Source organism: Simochromis diagramma, unplaced genomic scaffold (genome assembly GCF_900408965.1).
Source record: "Simochromis diagramma unplaced genomic scaffold, fSimDia1.1 OVJJ01000343.1, whole genome shotgun sequence".
In the NCBI taxonomy this organism is placed as follows: domain Eukaryota; kingdom Metazoa; phylum Chordata; class Actinopteri; order Cichliformes; family Cichlidae; genus Simochromis; species Simochromis diagramma.
Genome location: NW_024386831.1, coordinates 9,755,265 through 9,773,882, shown reverse-complemented (window position 1 = coordinate 9,773,882; position 18,618 = coordinate 9,755,265). Strand labels below are relative to the sequence as shown.

At 40.8% G+C, this 18,618-nt stretch overlaps 1 protein-coding gene across 3 annotated transcripts in view; it reads right to left on the bottom strand.

Moving 5' to 3' along the window:
* Positions 1-302: 302 nt before the first annotated feature.
* Positions 303-18,618, bottom strand: part of LOC120731279 (alsin-like) — a 33,747-nt gene continuing 15,431 nt past the window's right edge. Inside the window, exons 18-41 of one of the 3 annotated variants that reach the window (XM_040028241.1) lie at positions 18,393-18,458; positions 18,048-18,207; positions 17,692-17,823; positions 16,815-16,943; positions 16,527-16,550; positions 13,624-13,694; positions 12,888-12,954; positions 12,606-12,775; positions 11,428-11,493; positions 11,120-11,218; positions 10,673-10,837; positions 10,338-10,449; positions 8,390-8,467; positions 8,091-8,227; positions 7,771-7,923; positions 6,923-7,037; positions 6,167-6,324; positions 5,606-5,704; positions 5,309-5,491; positions 5,158-5,203; positions 4,983-5,044; positions 3,948-4,097; positions 3,203-3,299; positions 303-2,804 (exon numbers count right to left, since the gene is read on the bottom strand). In XM_040028241.1, coding sequence (XP_039884175.1) covers positions 2,766-2,804; positions 3,203-3,299; positions 3,948-4,097; positions 4,983-5,044; positions 5,158-5,203; positions 5,309-5,491; positions 5,606-5,704; positions 6,167-6,324; positions 6,923-7,037; positions 7,771-7,923; positions 8,091-8,227; positions 8,390-8,467; positions 10,338-10,449; positions 10,673-10,837; positions 11,120-11,218; positions 11,428-11,493; positions 12,606-12,775; positions 12,888-12,954; positions 13,624-13,694; positions 16,527-16,550; positions 16,815-16,943; positions 17,692-17,823; positions 18,048-18,207; positions 18,393-18,458 — 2,578 coding nt within the window. In that variant the 3' untranslated portion in view covers positions 303-2,765. Of the gene's footprint in view, positions 2,805-3,202; positions 3,300-3,947; positions 4,098-4,982; positions 5,045-5,157; positions 5,204-5,308; positions 5,492-5,605; positions 5,705-6,166; positions 6,325-6,922; positions 7,038-7,770; positions 7,927-8,090; positions 8,228-8,389; positions 8,468-10,337; positions 10,450-10,672; positions 10,838-11,119; positions 11,219-11,427; positions 11,494-12,605; positions 12,776-12,887; positions 12,955-13,623; positions 13,695-16,526; positions 16,551-16,814; positions 16,944-17,691; positions 17,824-18,047; positions 18,208-18,392; positions 18,459-18,618 lie in introns of all 3 variants that reach the window. The other 2 variants (XM_040028240.1, XM_040028242.1) reach the window with 2 other exon arrangements.

Here is an 18,618-nt window from a genome sequence, read left to right as displayed (position 1 = left end):
TATTTGGAGCTGTTTCCAGGTGTCTGTAGCTCAGAAGTTAGAGCAGGTCATCTACTAACCTGGTTTGCTCCCGGGTTGCATGCCAAATATCTGTAGGCAAGATACTAACCCCAAGTTGCGCTCCGATGGAGTTTGAATGTTAGATAGAAAGCACTTGTATGAATAAGTGTGGGTATAAAGAGCTCTGGGAGAGTAGAAAGGTGCTGTATAAGAATCAGTCCGTTTGCAAACACTCTGCGCTTCGAAGGAGTGCTGATCATTTTTCAAACAGTCGTGATTTTAACAAAACGAGGAGACCTTTCCAGAGTTAAAATATATTTATTTTCTTTTTTTAAAATAAACATCTGAAATCAGTCTTTACTCAACATTCATCAATCATTTCCCCCCAAATCAACTCTTTCTACAAGGTTACAAAAATATACACCCAGTTAGAAAAAAATAATCACCTCAAAGATGCTTCCTAGTATGAAACATGTTTTACATGTTAGCTCATCAGTTTTAATTACTTTATTTTCCTCTAATGGTTTCTTCCATCTAGGCAGACACTGGCTTCTCTTTAGGAAATGCATGAAGCCGGAGCGCTGCTGTACAGTGCAATACGATTCTCAGAGATACTTTTCATTTATCTCAAATCAACAAAAATCAGTCTGAGAGCTGAAGACAGTGTTGATATTTGGCTGAGGCTCTCTCTCCTTGAACCTGATAGGTCCAAAGATTTAACCCTGTAACACAGACTGTATCATATTTGATACATACATAAGATACATGAGATCTGTACATAATCAGTGTGACTGACAATCACACAAATCATTTATAAACTGCTATTTAATTTTTTTTAAAGCAATAGATTCAATAAACACACCAGTTTCAAAAAGGGTCAATTATTTCACGGCTCAGGCTTTACACCATGAACTCTCAGCAACTCTCACTCCATTGCTTGTAGTATTTTTAAAAAAGTAAATCAGAACACAGGTTTAAGTGACTCTGCCAAAAATAAAAACATGGTGGAGGTGGCAGTGAATACAGTGCAGCTTTCAGTAACACTGAAATTACAAGTCGTCAGTCTCGATGATACAAAAGCATCACAGTCCTCAGCTCACTCAAATTTAGATGGATCCTGTGCAGGTTTGTGGTAAGTCTTCATAATTTATAATCAATATCATTAATTTAAACTGTATTGGAATCATAAATAAATAATAAAATCATTTTAAAGTGACAAAACTCCCTCATGTCTTAATTTTTTCCTTGAACATACATGGACACAACATTAAAAAAATATTATTCTGAGTCAGCTTCAAGGGATCAAAACAACCTAAAAGTTTCATTAACTAGCTGGACAAATGTGTTTTTAAAAAAATCTGGATCTGCATTAAAACACACACACAGTAACAATTATGACGTGCATGTGCGCACCATTTTCTCTGAACTGAGATGTTCATGAACTTTTCTGTCCAACTTTTTGGAAATGTTGCAAAGTTGCTTTTCTTAATAACATAAAACAAAATAAAACACACAAACAGAAACCCAAAAACAAAAGAAAAACCGTGAAATGTTCCTTTCATGCAGCTTGATACAAAAACATGACAAATGACAGATGCAGATTCCTTTTGCACACTTTCGCCGGCTGAACGTGGAAGTAAACTAAAGCCCAGAAAAACTCGGCGTTCCTGGATCTGAAGATGATATTCTTAAACATGAACACAGAATAAGAGAAGAAGCACTCAGATTAAAAGAATGAAAGTTTCCTTTATGCTGAGCTTGTTCATCCTGTTCAGCGAAGGACCAAAATCAGTAATCCTGCTGGTCACTTTATCCTGGTTAAAAATATCAGAGCTGTAGGAGATCAGAGTTATGTTTGTGTGTCAGAGTTACAGTTTTAGTTTGTTAATGTGCATCGGCATCGGCGGGATGCCCAGTTTGATCGAGCTCTGTCTCATTCGGCTGCTCAGTGAAAAGTGAGCGCGTCACTCACACTCAAAATAAAATTGAGCTAAAACGGAGAAAAATCTTTCAGCCTCACAAAGCAGCAGCAGCAGCAGCACATAATTCTGGTTTAGAGCCACACTTTAACTTTAACTGCAGCTGACACATGCTGCACGTTCAGTAATTACCTGCACTGTAGCCCACATTAGCCTTCAACAGTGTATTCATCCAAAATCTGCTACCAAGAACACACTCGTCATCTCTCTCCCTTGTTTTCCACTGCATTCAAATTCAGCTAAATAAAAACAACGATCGTAGCATTAACAGCCTTAAAGCTCCCTTTTGAAAACTCTTTCACACTTAGAAAAATATTTACATCGTTATTGCAGTTATTAGCACCGACTTTTCCCTTTAAAACACAGTCATGTTTATCATCTATGATGTAGTTAGCGCTCTTTGCATCCAGTTGATGCAAAGAGCAGATGAAATCGGTATAATATACACTGTATATTCAGCAGTCAGGGAAACACTGTAAAATAAAATTTTCATTAAATAGTTCTGAAACTCAAATGGAAGTTAAACTGACACGTATGACAAAGTGCATTTGAAAATGAAGGTGCAGTGTCGCAGCCTGTCCAGAAGAGGGCGCTACGCTCCCACTGTTTACAGACCTGCTGAGGTTGTTGGATAGAAAAAAGTGGAGTTAATGAGAGGGGTCAGACCTCCTCCTGCTCGGAGGTTTAGCTCCCACATTCCCTTTGCTGTGCACGTCTGCAGCCTCGATGCAGCTTCGGTTTGGTTATGGCACTTCCTGTCAGCGCGTGGCATCCTCCTGTCTCCTCCTACGTGTTCGTCTCCCGCTGGATCTGGATGTAACAGGCCTGTGGCAGAGACATGGTTTAAAATCCTGCACGCATGATGGACGAAGAATAACTGATTGGAGTCACAGCTGAAACAAAAACAGCAATTTGGAGATTTCCTGAAGTTTTACAAAGATTTTTTTGTTTCCTTTGAGGAACTATGGAGTCAGGAAAGTGCTTATAGACCTTTCTTATTGTAAACTGACACAAAACTAGGAATTTGTTGAAAAGGTTTTCTAATTACGCTGCTTCAGATCCAGAAGAAAACACAAAGGGTCCATAAAATTATGTTGAAACATAAAGAAATATCCAAATATTTTACAGATGATCCAGAATTACTGTAAAAACATGAGCATTTCACAGAGTTGGATACTTTTACACCTTTTATGTAAATGTGTCTGGGAGTCGGCTGCTCTCACCTTTAGTGTTGTGAACATCAGTCCCAGCTCTCCGTGCTGAATGTTGGGATCCATCAAATCTTCTATGAGGCTGATTTCAGCTCCCAGGTTTCGTATCCTGAGCAGCAGAATAATGTGTAATGGGTTAATTGGATGTTTATAAAACTACTTTCAAAGAGGTGGGATAGTACAAATAACAAGACTGCGAACTTGAAAACCATCAGGACTGGTTTGGTCCTCTTTGACTTGCTTAGTTTGGTTTTCACTTCTTGTACAGCTACTTAGACAACCTCCAACAAAACACAGTACTTTATAAAATACTCAAGAAAATAGCTCAGGATGGAAAATGCCCTTCATTCTCTTACAGATATAAATTCTGCCAGCTATCACTTATAAAATGTTCCGTTTTTTTAATCATTATAAATATCACATGTTTAAAAAACTTTGAGGCTATAGTTCCTACACCTGAATCTCTAAAGAGGGGACACTAATTTAACACTGTGAGGTCTAACTCACCGGCAGGGCTGACATCAACCCTGAATCCTACTCCTTTGTATTTGGAGACAAGCTAAAAGTACTTTTTGGGGAAAAATATAAGTATTTTTGAAAAATATCAGGTAGACTGATGACTGTTTTTGTTCCCTGATTGTCAAGACTTCAATAAAAGCATAAGGTTAGGGTAACCAACACAGACCTCAAATACCACCAATAAGGCAATACAGACACCTCTTACTACATGCAAATGAATGAATGTGTGATAGGATACCTGGCTCTGAGCACCACATAAAGGAAGAGTGGGAACAGATCATCCATGCACCAGAGGAAGTCACCATGCAGCAGAGGTTTCACCTCCAGGGTCAGCTCCTCAAACGACTTCTGGATCACCATCAGCTTGTCTGACGGAGTGAATCTGGTGCTGTGTAAATATGAAGGGTTGAATTTTAATACTCAACTCGTGAATTTACATTAGAAACTCATGACATTGTGACATTTTTATTAGTGCGTGGGTGTGTATCCCTTTACCAAAGTCTCAATAGTTTGTGATCAAGCATCACAACATCTATTAAAAAACCTGAGTGAAGGAGTCCCAGTGTGTGCTTGAATAATCAGCTGCTAACTGAGTGAAATGACCTGAAAGTATCTGTGTGGCAGTCTTCACAAGAACTGGGCAAATTCTCTAAATGCTTAGGAAAGGTGTTTAATGCTTCCTTTAGGAGAGGATATAGCTGAGCATCCTTGATGAAGGAAAAGGAGACAATAGCGACATCCCATTCAAGTGATCACCCATCCGACTATCCTTCTTTTTAACCGCTTACTCAGTTCACACAGAGAGCTGCTGGCTGCTCTGAGGTCAGCAGTAGAGTGCAAAATACTGAGCACCCTCGAGGAGACCCTCCATCGCAGTCAGGAAGCTCCGCCCACCAAAGAGCTGAACATCTGTGCGCTCAGGTTCAGGATGTGAAGGTGGACGTCAGGATCGACAAGCATCATCCGTCACTCTGAACTGAGCACAGCTCATCATTCAGGGTAGTGACGCTCTTCTTCATGGCTGAGAGGGTGAACCATGAACTTTATCCCGCTTTAATAAAATCTGCTTCTAAGGAGTTTCTTTTACTTGTGTGAAAAAACATTTACATTTTGAAAAGGTTGTGTGTTTGTAACCAGGACATCTGTAAATTCAGTTGCAAATGAATCACTCTTATAGATACACAAAACTCTAAACCATGAATAAGAGCTCCATTTTTCATTTTTAGTGTCTAGTCATCACTAATGACATTGTGCGTGATCACAGGGCAGCTACCTGATCTGCTGGAGTGTTTCTACAGCAGAAACAAAACAGGCGTCTTTGCTGCTGGACACAATCTGTAATGCATGCAAAGAGATCCAGTTACAGACAATGAAACGAGAGCTGCAGCTGTAAATAAAAGCTGCACATTTAGACTGAAAATTACAGAAAGAAAAAAAAACTGCCTCACCTGCTTTTTCTCCCCAAGAATTGACATCCACAGCGGCCAGAACTTCCTAAAGTGGAAAAATCCAAATGACACAAAACAAACAAACGAAATGTTTTTTTCTAAAGAAGAAAACCTTTTATAATTTTACTTATTTTGTGTGTTTTGTACTCACTCCTGCACTTCCAGGAAGCTGAGCAGCGATTGGTCAGGCTGTTTGTTGAGTCGGAGGATGCGCTCCCAGTACTCAGTTTCCTCCTGCTCCTCCTGCAGGGAGTACAGAGTAAAGAGAGGAGGATAGAGTCGAGGGAGCAGCAGAGGGAGGAGGAGAGAGGAGGAGCTCACCACCATAACACAGCTGGAGAATAACGTGGTGGAGGAAGAAGAGGAGAAAAACACAGATGAAGAGTCAGGAAAACTTCATGTGTCCTGTATGTGTGTGTGTGTGTGTGTGTGTGTGTGTGTCACTCACCCATGCCCTGTTGTGTAAGAGTTGCGTCTGCTCTTAGATGGAGAGGTGGGGGCATCTGGGAGGACGCTGCCATCGTCCGGTAATCCTGGGAATAAAAACCTGCAGACAGAATATTACACCCATATTTAGTCAGGTGACAGACATTATACCACATATACATATATAGTAAAATTTATTGTATACAAGAGTTTTATTTAAGTTGGTTTCACCTTCAGTTTCTAAATCTAAAAAGGGCTCAGTCCCTGTAAACCAAATCTTAAACCATAGTCCTGACTCCCACATGAAATTTTCAGATCCTCGACATAAAGTCGGTTAAATCTGACCTGGAAAATCTCTGCACAGGTCCATGGTGAAATCATATGCACAAGTGCAGGTGGTCAGAACAGGATTTCAAGGTAGTGACTGAAATGAAGCAATGGCACAGAAAGCTGCACTAAGATGACCTTAAACAGGGAAAAAGCAAAATGTCCTAATTTTCAGAGCACAGCCCTGAAGTTTCTCCAGTCTCAGACCCGTGTATAGAAACTCTTTCCTGAGGGCCCAGCAAACAGATGAATCTACCTGATGACGCCGTAGAAGTGCGTGAGGTAGGCCAGGACCTCTTGGACCGCCTGCCTGAGCAGCCTGCGGTTTGATCCCACACCGACGTACGTCATCCTGTACGCTGTCACCAACGTCTCCACCAGCCAGCCTAGAGGGTGGTGGGGGGTCTCACATGCCTGATGCACACACATACACAAACATCTATTAACAAAAACAAAACTACAAATAACCAAAACCAGAAGACTTTCTTGACTCAGGAAAACAACTCATGATAATCAAACCGCACCTAACTTAAACTTTGTAATATCCCCTCAAGATCTTCTTTGAGTCTGGACGGCTTCCAATGCGTTCAAACATCACGTGATGGATCATCGCGGCTGATCGGGGCTGGGTCTCCAGTTGCCACAGCTATTACAGTTTCTATTTTGGTTTATTTTATTTTGTTTTGAATTCAGATTAGTTTCAGCTGTTCAAAGAGTGAATTTCCCCATTTCTGTTTAGCTATTAGCTTTAGTCTTAAATTCCTAAAATATGTGTCAGTAGTGAGATTTAGAAGTTCATAATGAGCACTAAATACAAATGCAACGCTTTTTAAAGGCAGCTGATACGTAATCTTGGCAATTACGTATCGAGGTGTGACCAACGTGACAGATAAAATATAAGGAAACCACCTATATTTTATTATTTCCTTATATTTGAGTTAATTTAGCAAAGCGTTTCAGGTAGCTTTCCTTTTTTTCTTCTTCGAAAATGTGAGTTCTAATTTCACTATACCTTGGTGAGGTATCTTCGTATGTTGTCGTAGTTTGCTGCAGTGACAGGTTCTTCATACTGAGGAATAAACTCCAGACACTCCAGGACTTTGGTCTGAGACCTGCTGAGGTCTGGGCTACAAACATACAGCACACAGACACATCCACTTATTTAAGTTGACAACTGTATACATAAGACACGATGAATTATTATCACACTGTGCGGCCCATTAAGTAGTTTGGAAAGTTACATATTTCTTCTGCAGGAGCTTCAGCACATTTAGTTTAAAGTAAAATGATAAATACTGCATTAATGTCTCATCTTTAAAATGTGTAGGTTTACATCATTATAAAAACTGTGCGGCAGAGCTTTCACTTTAACAGATACAGTGTTTTATTAATGCCACTGTGGCAGTTACACTGTCAGCCAAACGTGCCGAAGCACGACAGAACCACCGCCGTGTTGGATGGATGAGGTGGTGCTTTAAGTCATCAGCTGTTTCCTGTCAGTTTTATAGAAGTCTAGGGGAAAATGACCCGACTTCTCACAGAATTTATGACGGCAGTAAACACCTTTCTGATGAATTTATGTTCTCAGTTTTAGATTTAAGTCTTAATATGATATTCATTTTCGTAATTATGGTGCTATTTGAGGTAAAATGTACAATAAAGAAGTTTATTATTGAAACCTGATTTAAAAAAAATCAGGCTACTGACTATTAAAATGTTGAAAGTGAGCCTTTAAAACTGGATTTCATCAACCAATGTGTGACCTCAACTTGGCGACATCAATCTTTTATTTGAAATCTGCAGTCTAAACTAACACAAATTAAATCTGAGGCTTTGATGTTGCGTCCTTTATGTGTCTACCTCTGCCGTCGTGCAGTTGTTATTGTAACAGCGATGTTCTCCCAGGCCGTCGTCCTCTCTCCTTTCCCAGCAGCGTCGCAGCCTAGCCGACTCCAACATTCATCAAACACACAGATCCACCTCTGATCTGCTGGCACGGCGTACTGACCCAGTCTGCTGCACATGTGCAACATTTTCAAAGTTTTAAATGACACGGCATTATACGATTATACCCTCGTAACAGACAAGAAGTTGACAAATAAAAGCCTGCACAAATCAGGAGCACATTTACATGCATTATTATTATAAAACCAGCTCACTAAAGTGCAATAAATACTCACCTCAGGCCGTTCTTCTCCTTGTTTGGAGGTTCAACAATGCCTGGCTTTGTGTACGTTCCAACCACCTTCAGCCCTGAGCTCCACTCTCCACTGAACTGGCCGTCCAGACTGTCACCATTAGGCATGGTTAAAATCCCCTGAAGGAGAAGAGGAGTGAAGAATGAAACTTGTTTTAGAGTATTATTAGTAACAACCGTGATAAAAAGGAAAAAAGGTAGATTAAAGTTTTGAAGACTATCAAAATAAATAAGACCTTTGCAGACACCAAGTCCTAAACAAAGAGCAGAAATCACTTCTACCTTCCCACTGATGGTCCAGTCGTCAGTGAACTCCCCATGAAAAACTGTGTCATCGTCTGAAATCAGCAAACCCGGACCCTGTCAGAAAGCACACAGCATCAAATGTGTCACCAATACGATTAAGATTCCATCCCCACATTATATTTATTTTCATTTCATCATCAGGTCAGATTTAAAGGCAGGCAGGACATTTTACTAGTTCAGAATTCAAAGGCGTGAGGTGCACAGGTGCACCAGTTCTACAACATGCACTACAAACTGCAGTCCAGTCACATGTCATGGATAAGATTAGAAATGTATCGATCCTGAGTGAAACCCTTGTGTCTTTTATGTGCTTTGTGCAATATAAACAGTTGCAAAACAAGAGACATCTATAGTTAAAATTTAAGTAAATACAAAGTTGTTGTTTTTTTGTTAAAATGTCTGACTCAAGCTAAGAACATCCCAGAAAACATTTTGCAGTTGAAAAACATCATTTTGATGTTTTTTGACAAACCCAACCTAATTAACAACAGTCTGCTGGACACTCTTCCTGTACTCTCTGGAAAGGGGATGTTTGTGTTTAGTAATTAATTTACAATATTATCTTATCAACTAGAGCATGATAAACTCATTTTATCGATCTGATTCACACACTGAGGTGTCTGTGTCATCCATCTGTTTCTCTTAAAGGGGAAAAAGGCAGGACATGGCCTCAGCAGGTTGGCAGGCTGCAGGGCTAACACAGAGGAATTCACACCTACGGGAAATTTAGAATCACCAATTAACCCAACATGCATGCCTTTAGACCAGGGGTGGGCAATTCCAGGCCCCGAGGGCCCGTATCCTGCAGGTTTTAGATCTCACCTTGGGTCAACACACCTAAATCACATTATTTGTTCGTTACCAGGCCTCTGGAGAACTGCAGGAGCTAATTTAGCCATTTAAATCAGCTGTGTTGGTTCAAGGACACATCTAAAACCTGCAGGGACACCGGCCCTCGAGGCCTGGAGTTGCCCACCCCTGCTTTAGACTGTGGAGAAAGAATGGAGTGCCTGGAGGAAACCCACAGAAGGAGAACATGCACACAGAGGGAGAACATGCACACAGAGGGAGAACATGCACACAGAGGGAGAACATGCACACAGAGGGCCTCTGACTGGCTGGTGGATTCAAACCCAGGACTCTCTTGCTGTGAGGCAACAGGGCTAACCACTGTAACGCTGATACTGGAGGGCAGAGAAGTGATAGGTGTGATCACCTCGCAACAACTGAGACAGAATTTACATCTACATAACCATAAAAGGATTAAAATGACCATGTATTTTAAAAAAGCATACTTGGGTAATACTGGGGTTTGTATATGTTGTTTGGCTGAGATGAGCCTGACGTCCTTTGCTGGCATGTTTAGAGTCTACTAATGGGAGCAGCAGTGGGGTTAGCATATTTTAAATTCTGCTGTTTGAAGAAGGAAAAGCATGAGCTCTGAGCGCTCTGCACCCCTCTCCGCCAGCCCAGGACCCCTCTGGTATGTGCTTCAGTGACATCAAAGAGAATCCTTTTTGATGATAAGCAGGATAAGTTATTTAATTATTACCTGCCGCATGTAGGATGCATTGTGTAAAATGCATTTGGTATTTTATCAACACACCACAGGCCTGCAGCTACTACCTGTCAGCACCAACAATTCAAGCCTTGTTACACTGCATGTCTCCCAACTTATCTGTTATTTCAGGTGCAGGGGTTTGTATATGCTTATTATAAACTAAAAGCTTTTTTAGAACTAACACATAGGATGAATAAAAACAAAAATGCATTTGTAAATGTTCAAACTAGTTTTTTTCTTTCTGCACATGTATTTAAATAAACCAGCAAAAAACCACTTATTAAAATGTACTCAAACTCACTCATCAGCGAACAAATTTGTAAGCACATATGTAAGCAGATACATATTTCAGGGTGTACTTACGCCCATTTTGTTCTCTCTGAAAGCTCCTTCAAAGTACACACTGTGCTGCGTGATGACGACCGCACTACCATGCCGCTGGTCATCCAGCCACATGCCCATGTACTTCTCACCTCTGGGGGGAAAATGAGATCAGGGACTGCTGACTTGATGCATGTCTTTGATACAAAATTCATTCAATGATAGGCCATCTCTAGAAACCAGGACCGATATCGACTACTGTGAACCGACCATTAGACGAAACCTTGCTCCGTCCTACCTAAGGAGATGCGTTTCACATTTAACACTTCTGAGTTTCCATATTTCTAAAATAGCAGTTTTCTTGGGGTTATTCAGACCTTGTGATGTCATCGTAGACGCCATATCCTGTCTTCTTGTCGTGGACCCACTGCCCGATGAAAACACTGGAGGAATTCCTCGCCAGTTTCCCAGAGCTCAGCATGCCGTAACCGTGCCGCTGCCCATCGCAGAAACAGCCCTCGTACACCTCGCCACTTGCATACCTGAGTATGACACATATACAGCAGCCTTCTGTGTTAGTGTGCAGAGCCCACAGCTGTGGCCACTTCAAAAAAAAAAAAAACACTGTGGAGACATGATGTTTTATTTTAGTTCCACATTTGCTGACCCAAGACATTTGTTAATAAGAGCCGATGTCTTTAAAACTTAAAAAGCTTTTATATCTGTATATGGACGTCCAGCGCTGCTACTTAACACCTGACTAAGGCAACACGTACAATTTGTGCCATCTCACACCAGAAAGTTGGTAGAAAATGTGTACTGACTTGTACTTGCCAAAACCATGGATCTTGCCCTCTCTCCACTGTCCTTGGTAGGTGTCGGTTTTATTCAGTAGTTTATTAGGAAGCACACAATCTCCATAGCTGGGAAAAAAAAGTAACAGTTAGCAAAGATCAGAATCTGTGACGTGGATATTTAAAACATGCCGGAGGTGAAGTGTAGGGCAATTACATCACTATTTCTGTTTCTTTTTTATCACATGACCAAAGGCAGGAAGAGCAGAGGTTTCTTACTGGAAATGAACAACATATCCAGTAACCACCTCTGTATAAGACCAGGTTACTGTACTGACCCATCCTCCAGTCCATTCTTGAAGTTCCCCTTGTACAGTCGCCCATCCGGCCACTTCATGGTTCCTCTGTGAAGGAAAATATAGCTTCTGCTTAAACCATTTAGCCAGCGTCATCAATTAAGCTCCCCACACAAAGAAGGAATTTACACAAGAAGGCTGGAAACAGTCTTTTCTTCATTCATGCTGACTTCACTTATTGGTTTCTAGTGATTTGATTCCTGATTCATGCACATTGCTCCTCTTTGACCTAAAAACATAATGACTTCAAACCTGCGTATTGAAGAAGTGGCTCTGCTTTTTAAATATATATAAACATATTTTACATTAATCATTGTTTCTAAGAGATTCCAAAGACATAAAGTTAGATTATTTGTGTTGTACAGTGGTCCCTTGCTATAACGCAGTTTGTGGCCTCGCTGTTTCGCTGATTTTTTATGTCCAATTTTGCATGTTTTTCTTTTCTTACAACGCATTGTGTTCTGCACCCTGATTGGCTGTAGACAACTGTCAATCAATCTCGTGCCGTGTCTCCTGTACACTACAGAATGCGTTCAGCTTGTCAAATTTACACAAATCTTCAATCGCTAACAGTGTGACACTGAAGTGCTGTACTGTATGTTTGTAAGTTTTCTCCCCGACAAACACAACAACGTCGACGAGGCGTTTTGCACTGTCAAAGGCAACAGCGGGTGCTTTTGGTTTCATTCTATAATACTGGACTTTTTTTTTTTCTTTGAAGTTTTTAACTTTGAGAGTGTTTAAACAAGAGAGAAGTGTGAAAATGTTCATGCCTGTCTGAGAAAAGTGTATAAAGTGTGTAGTAAGGGGTTTTACAGCCTTAAAACATCTATAATAATTGTAAAAAATAAAGTTGGATACTTCGCGGATTACACCTATCGTGGGTTATTTTTAGAACATAACTCCCGCGATAAACGAGGGACCACTGTATTGCTAACTGGCTGTTTTTTTGGTATTCAAGTTGTATTGGAAACCTATTGAGTTGGGCACATTGTTTTATGCATTTATGCGTGACAAAATAATACAGTTCCATTAAATCCTGTTATTATTGTTTGATTTTACAGGTGTATTAAATGAGGAACATTTTTAATGTTCTCCTAAATGATGCCTTCAGGGGCCCTTAAAGAGAATGCCAAAAACATACAAACATGTTTTCTAACCTGCCATGAACGCGTCCTGCCAACCAGCTCCCGGTGTACTGAGCATCTTTGAACCGTTCGTCTGCCGTGAACGTGTAGGAGGCCGTGCGAGTCATTGCTGGTGACGACCCCTGACCTCCGCCGCCCAGTATCTGATCCACTGCCTGGTTAAGAGATCGTAACCACTTGTTCTGCAGAGAAAGAAGCACAGAACCGAAGCAGACGCTTTAAGACGGAATTCGATCTCAAAAAAACTGATTTTGAAAAACTGAGCAACAGTAATGGTTTAAACCATAAATGTACCTTTTCCTGCGGTGTTGAGGCCACCAGGGTGAAACTCTCCTCTGGACATGTTATTTTGAGTGCATGACTGAAAATATGCAGCACAAGAGCAATAATTAACTTAATTGGTACATAAAAACAAGGAGGTGGATCTTTTAAATATTGTATTACAAATGACAACCAACTTCCACTCCCTAAACGCTTTGTAGGCTGGAGGTCCAACTTAAAAATATTTCTAGAATTAGATCACTCTTGTCTCCTGCTGATTTTCATAAGGTCATGCAATGCTCTGCAAGCTGGAATAAGTCAGAGCTCACTCCACTGATCCCAGCTGCTCAGATTTTAAAATCTGACTCATAAATAAAAAGCATAAATGACATCCTTATAAGTACATGAAGTACTTATTACCATCTTATTAGTCTGGGGGTTGAATGGGACTCTACTGGCTATTCTGGGGTCTTGGCTAGGAAAAACAAAAGTGACAAATGTACCAGTACTTTTAAAAGTAGATGATTTAAAGAGCAGTAGGTTTCAAGGAAAGTTAACCATAACCATGGCTTAATGTTTTGCTGCTTGTTGCCTATCCAATAAATACAAAGTAAATTAAAAGATTAAAAAAGATCCCCGCATGGATCTCACTGCTCCCATGTTGCTGTTGAGGCTATAGTGTTGCATAAATGTTTTTATCAGAGCGACTAACATTCCTTTACTTCACATTAGTCAGCATGTAGATTGATTTCTACAACAACAAACTCACAGTCCGCTGCCGTTTTCAGTGACCGGTTTCACCCACAAACAGGTCAGAGGGTAGACGTGATGAGTGGAGAACTGCACACAAAGAGGGAGAGCAGCACTTTTTCTGTAATTCTCACATATTAGGTAACAACGCGCTGTCTGAGATTACAAAACTTTAGAAACGATCAAATCTTACTCTGTGTGTGTGTGTGTATGTTAGAGAGAGAGGGAGGGAAAAGGATAGATGACCAAAAGATATGCCTTTATAACTGTCTGTGGTTTCCTGACTGTGTGCTGGTAAATTGGGGAAGTCCAACATCTTTTGAGTTCAGCTACACTACCCTACATTAATAAGGCAGTTTCCTCTATAAACTTATGACCTTTTATGATATTTCAGTTGTTTTCAACATGACTTGTGTTTTAATATTCAAAGTAATTGACTGTTTTAAATTCCTTTTTATATCAATTACAGTTAAAGGTCCATAAAAGCTTGTTTTTTTTAACTACATGAGATGTAACCATTAAGTTGTGTGACTCCTACAATATAACCCTGATTTAAATTTGGATGACTTCTCCTTCAAGGTCCTCTCCTTATGCACCTCTGTGCTGCTTCCAGCACTTCTGCTGCTTTTAGGTCTATCTGTAGAAGTCTTGTTCTGACCATTTGAACATGTGAGCTGAAAACAGAAGCATAGAAATGACAACCATGCTGGACGTGGACACACAGAAGTGAGTGTTGGACCTGTCAGGGTTTCACCCTCGTCTTTGATCCATGAACAGGATTTTAAGGGATAAGCAGGGGTCCATTTTTTGACCCTCGGAATAGCATTTCTGCTTTTTGCAGATGTAGTTCTGTTGGCTTTAGCGGAGCGTGACCTTCAATTTTGTAGCCAAGTGTGAAATGGCTTTGATGACAATCAGCAGCTCAAAGTCTGAGCGCTGTAAAACAGTGGAGTGCTCCCTCTGGATCTGGGAAGAGACGCTGGCCCAAGTGAAGAACTCCCATCATCTTCTTTGCCAGTACTGAGAAGACAGAGGTAGACCAGCAGAGTGGTGCAGCGTGTGACTGGATTGTCATGACAAATTTGTTTTCTCTTGAATGACTGAATGGTAAAGCGAGAGTTCCAACTCTCACCTATGGTAAGGAGATCTAAAAACCAAACAAGTAAAATCACCTGAAGATCTTCTGGGCTAATTCTTAGGGAAACTCAGACATCCAGAAGGAATTTGAAGCCTTTGCGCCTTTGTGTGAAAAAAGAAGCTAGCAGAGATGGTTCAAGCATCTGCTCATGGATGACTCATGAATGGAGGGTTTTGGAGCACATCTAACATCTAAGAGCGAAAGATCCAGAACTCACTGAGAGATTTTATATCTCATTGGGCCTGGGAATTCCTCACGATCACTCAGGAGGAACAGGAAAGAGATGCTGGGGAGAAAGATATCTAGAGTATTCTGCATAACCTGATGGCAGATAAGCAGAATTGAGTTGGTGGATGGCCGGATGGGTAGACGGACAGACAGACGGATGGATGGATAAGGTGAAGACCTTGAAAGGGAACTGACCAGCTTTAATTTTTGATTGTCATGGGCAGAATTAACATTTCTTAGTGCACATTGCATACTAACCACATTTTACAATTATAAGACTTATTTATGATGCACAAAATGACTTTTAGTACATCAACGGTTGCTCAAAGTTTTAACTCACAACACGTGACATGAGCCCAAAACTCTAGTAACACACCACACCACATCAAACAGGAAACAGAGTCTCAGGAAGAAACTGCTCTAAAACCAAAAAAAAGTAGCCAGAGAGGACAAGCTGACAGTAAGTGTAAGAATAAAGAAGCCATCATCTGGAAGAAATCAGTGACAGTCTCCTTGTTTAAAGCTAGACCACAGCAGTGAGAGATGCATCCTTTCACCATCACCCTTCCAAGCTCTGAACTACTGCAGCTATGACCTCATCTACTTTCACCACTAACTAATGTTGGAAAATCTTCTAAACACAAATGAATCCACACACAGCAGCCTGCTGAGCAGCAGCTGGACAGAATCAGCCATCAGGACCACATGCACAGAATAAATGTTAACACAGGACATCTGTAATGCTGGAATATTACAAAGGCCAATGATCACTGTTTGTTTTAGCCTCATTCATGTTAACTGAGTGGACAAAATATTAAAAACAGAGTATTAGGGAACATAATGGCCAGCAATTCTGACATCAAAGGAAAAATTAATTTATGAACAACGCAAGCCATCGTTCATCATTATACAAACAGACAACGAATTCTTAGTTTAGTTGTAGATCAGTCGATAGTTTGTTCTGTCTTTTCATTTACTATCAAAGGGCTGACCAGTTGCCATAGATGTGATCCCACCAGTGAGACTCTTGTCTCTCAGGTGGACCAACTTCAACTCCACCATCTTATTCTGCTGTGAAGATTTGGTGCAAGCTGGAGGGCTACTCCAACTAGAGGTGAATAGGTTTGTGTGCTGCCAACCCAAGCTCAACAAGGCTGCAAAGCAGAGCATAGACTAGTGTCGCCAAGTGCTACTCAAGAAGATGGAGCTGGAGCATGTCCACAGGATGAGAGACTCACTGGTGAGCCAGTTAATTATTCGGCCTATATGATATTTGCAGAGCTCTTATTTCTGCAGGGGAAAAAAATCACCTCAGATCTTTGAACTAACAGAAGAACTTGCTTCTGAAAGTATATAAAGCCCCAGATCTTTAAGCACCTGTAATACCTGTCCTGTATTAACATTTATATAGCTGCATTCAAATCCTAGTTGATCCTGTCGGAGTGGAAGCACTGAACAGATGCCGGCCCACCTACAGTATGCTGCTGCAGCTCAAGCTCAAGCTCAGTTACAGTTATGTCTGTTATTGGAGGTAAACTGGTGGAAGGGATACTCACGAAGCTCTGAGAGGGAATTGTACCCTGAATAAAAGACACAATGTTCATATTTAAGCTTCAGCTGTAAATCAATGCAGATGACCAGAAATCACTGTCAGCAGAGATCCTTTGGGTTTTCTCTGGTGTACAGTGAGTGTTGTTGTTAACAAAAAAAATGAAATAACGACAATTTTAAAAGACTTAAAGGCTCCTTTATGCACTGCTTCCCCCAACATGAATTTATGCTACTAACATAAAAAAGAAAAGCACTTTAATATATCTGATTTCATACTGACTTATTCTGAGTACCTGTGTGTGCACCAGGGCGTCATTGAACAATATGAACCAGTGATTTGAGAACCGCCCGGCGTTCTGCAGAGTCAGAGATCGGTTGCTGCTTTCACAGACCACACGACGCCTGGGAAGACGCAGGCACTCCTGAAGAACAAAATCACACACATAAATTTCCTTAATAAAACCCGGGGTACTCTGGTAGCTCATAAGCTGCAACACATGTCTCATAACTTAATGTGTTTTCACACAGGGTGTGGAAGAGGCCGCACTCTGAAAACCATTACTTTCAATAGACTGTACTGCACAATGATGGGTTGCTGCTTTGCAGAGCAGCGTGCAGTTCAGATGCTCTTGCAGACACCTTGATCGAAGTGCAACAAATTTAAATATAAGGTGATTTATATTTGTCTGGGAATTTGATGAATTTACAAGAGGAAACCCTTGGAAACAGGTTTCTGTGCAAGCAGACACCTCAGGTGTGTGTTTTTACACACCAGTTGCTCTACAGATCTATTATAGTTCTTTAACAACTGAAGAAAGGAGGTGCAGAAAAGAGACTGACATCCAACTGAAAGTATTCAAAACTGTACCTATTTGTTTTGTCTTTGAACAGCATGCTACACCCATCAGTGAGAACTACCCTATTACTTTAGCCAATGAAATGCAGGGCAGGGCTGTTCAGGGCAAGTTAATACTCTGGGAATCAGCTCAGTTTGAAAAGGAGCACTTAGAGAGTGCTGCCAGGAAGGCTAGTGGCTCTAGGGAGTGAAATAAAATTTAGAAGCACACTTGTTGTCATGGGTTAAAACCTCAAAGGAAAGCATAGTGACTAATGTGTATAGACTAGAAAAAAATTACAGGATGCAGGCACATAAAACAGAGTTGTGCTCACAGTAGTTTTGCCAGAGTGGGTCTTCCAGAACAGGAAGGTGGTTTCGGCCTCCTTCTTCCTTCTTAGCAGTGATGAAGACAGGGACTCGCAATCTTTATGACCCTGATCAAGGGACTTATACTCCACAGTTAACTGGGGAGAAAAGGAAAGACAGCACGACAGAGAATTTTGTACACCTGAACATATAAAAGACTTGAAGTCAATATAGTGACATTAACAACCACTTGTTCTAATGTTGCTCAGTCATGGGAACGAAACAGAAAGTGAGGGAACGGAGCAAGGGAAAGAGAGAAGAAAAAGAAGAGGGAAGGTCAAAAAAGTGCTTGAGACAAAAAGAGAGAAGAGGATTTTCTCACCACATCATAGCAGGCCGCCAGTTTGAGCAGGGCTCGGCTGTACTGGTGGAGCTGCTGCAGAGGCCAGTACAACATTGAAACCAGATCAACATCACCACTGGCTGACTGATCTGATACGGACAGCTGAGTGAGCAAAGTCTGCCGAAAGCCTAAACTCTCACTGGGCAGGAACAGAGACAGGCAGAGACAGATGCACTCTTAGAATAACACGTCTGTCAAGTGACTGGGATAAGTTTTATGCTTTTAGTTTAGTCACAAAAGAAGAAAACATACAAGAACATGTATTTGCAAATGAAGAGAGCTGCACTCCTACAGTGAGCACTTAAGAAAAATAAAAGTGCTTACAGCGAGAGTTTGTGAAGTGGTTGGAATCCGCCCATTACTTGGAAATCACCAAGTGAAGAAAAATACCTAGAGTCAGACAGAGTGATTTTAACTTAGATTTTACCCCTCAGTGACACACAAGATACAGCTTTACAAAGTCAAGTGAACTTGCAAGAGCTTAAAGCCTCCATCTCAAATTAGAGGCGTTTGTACTATTAAAGATCATTTGAAATAGGTTTGTCTTCCT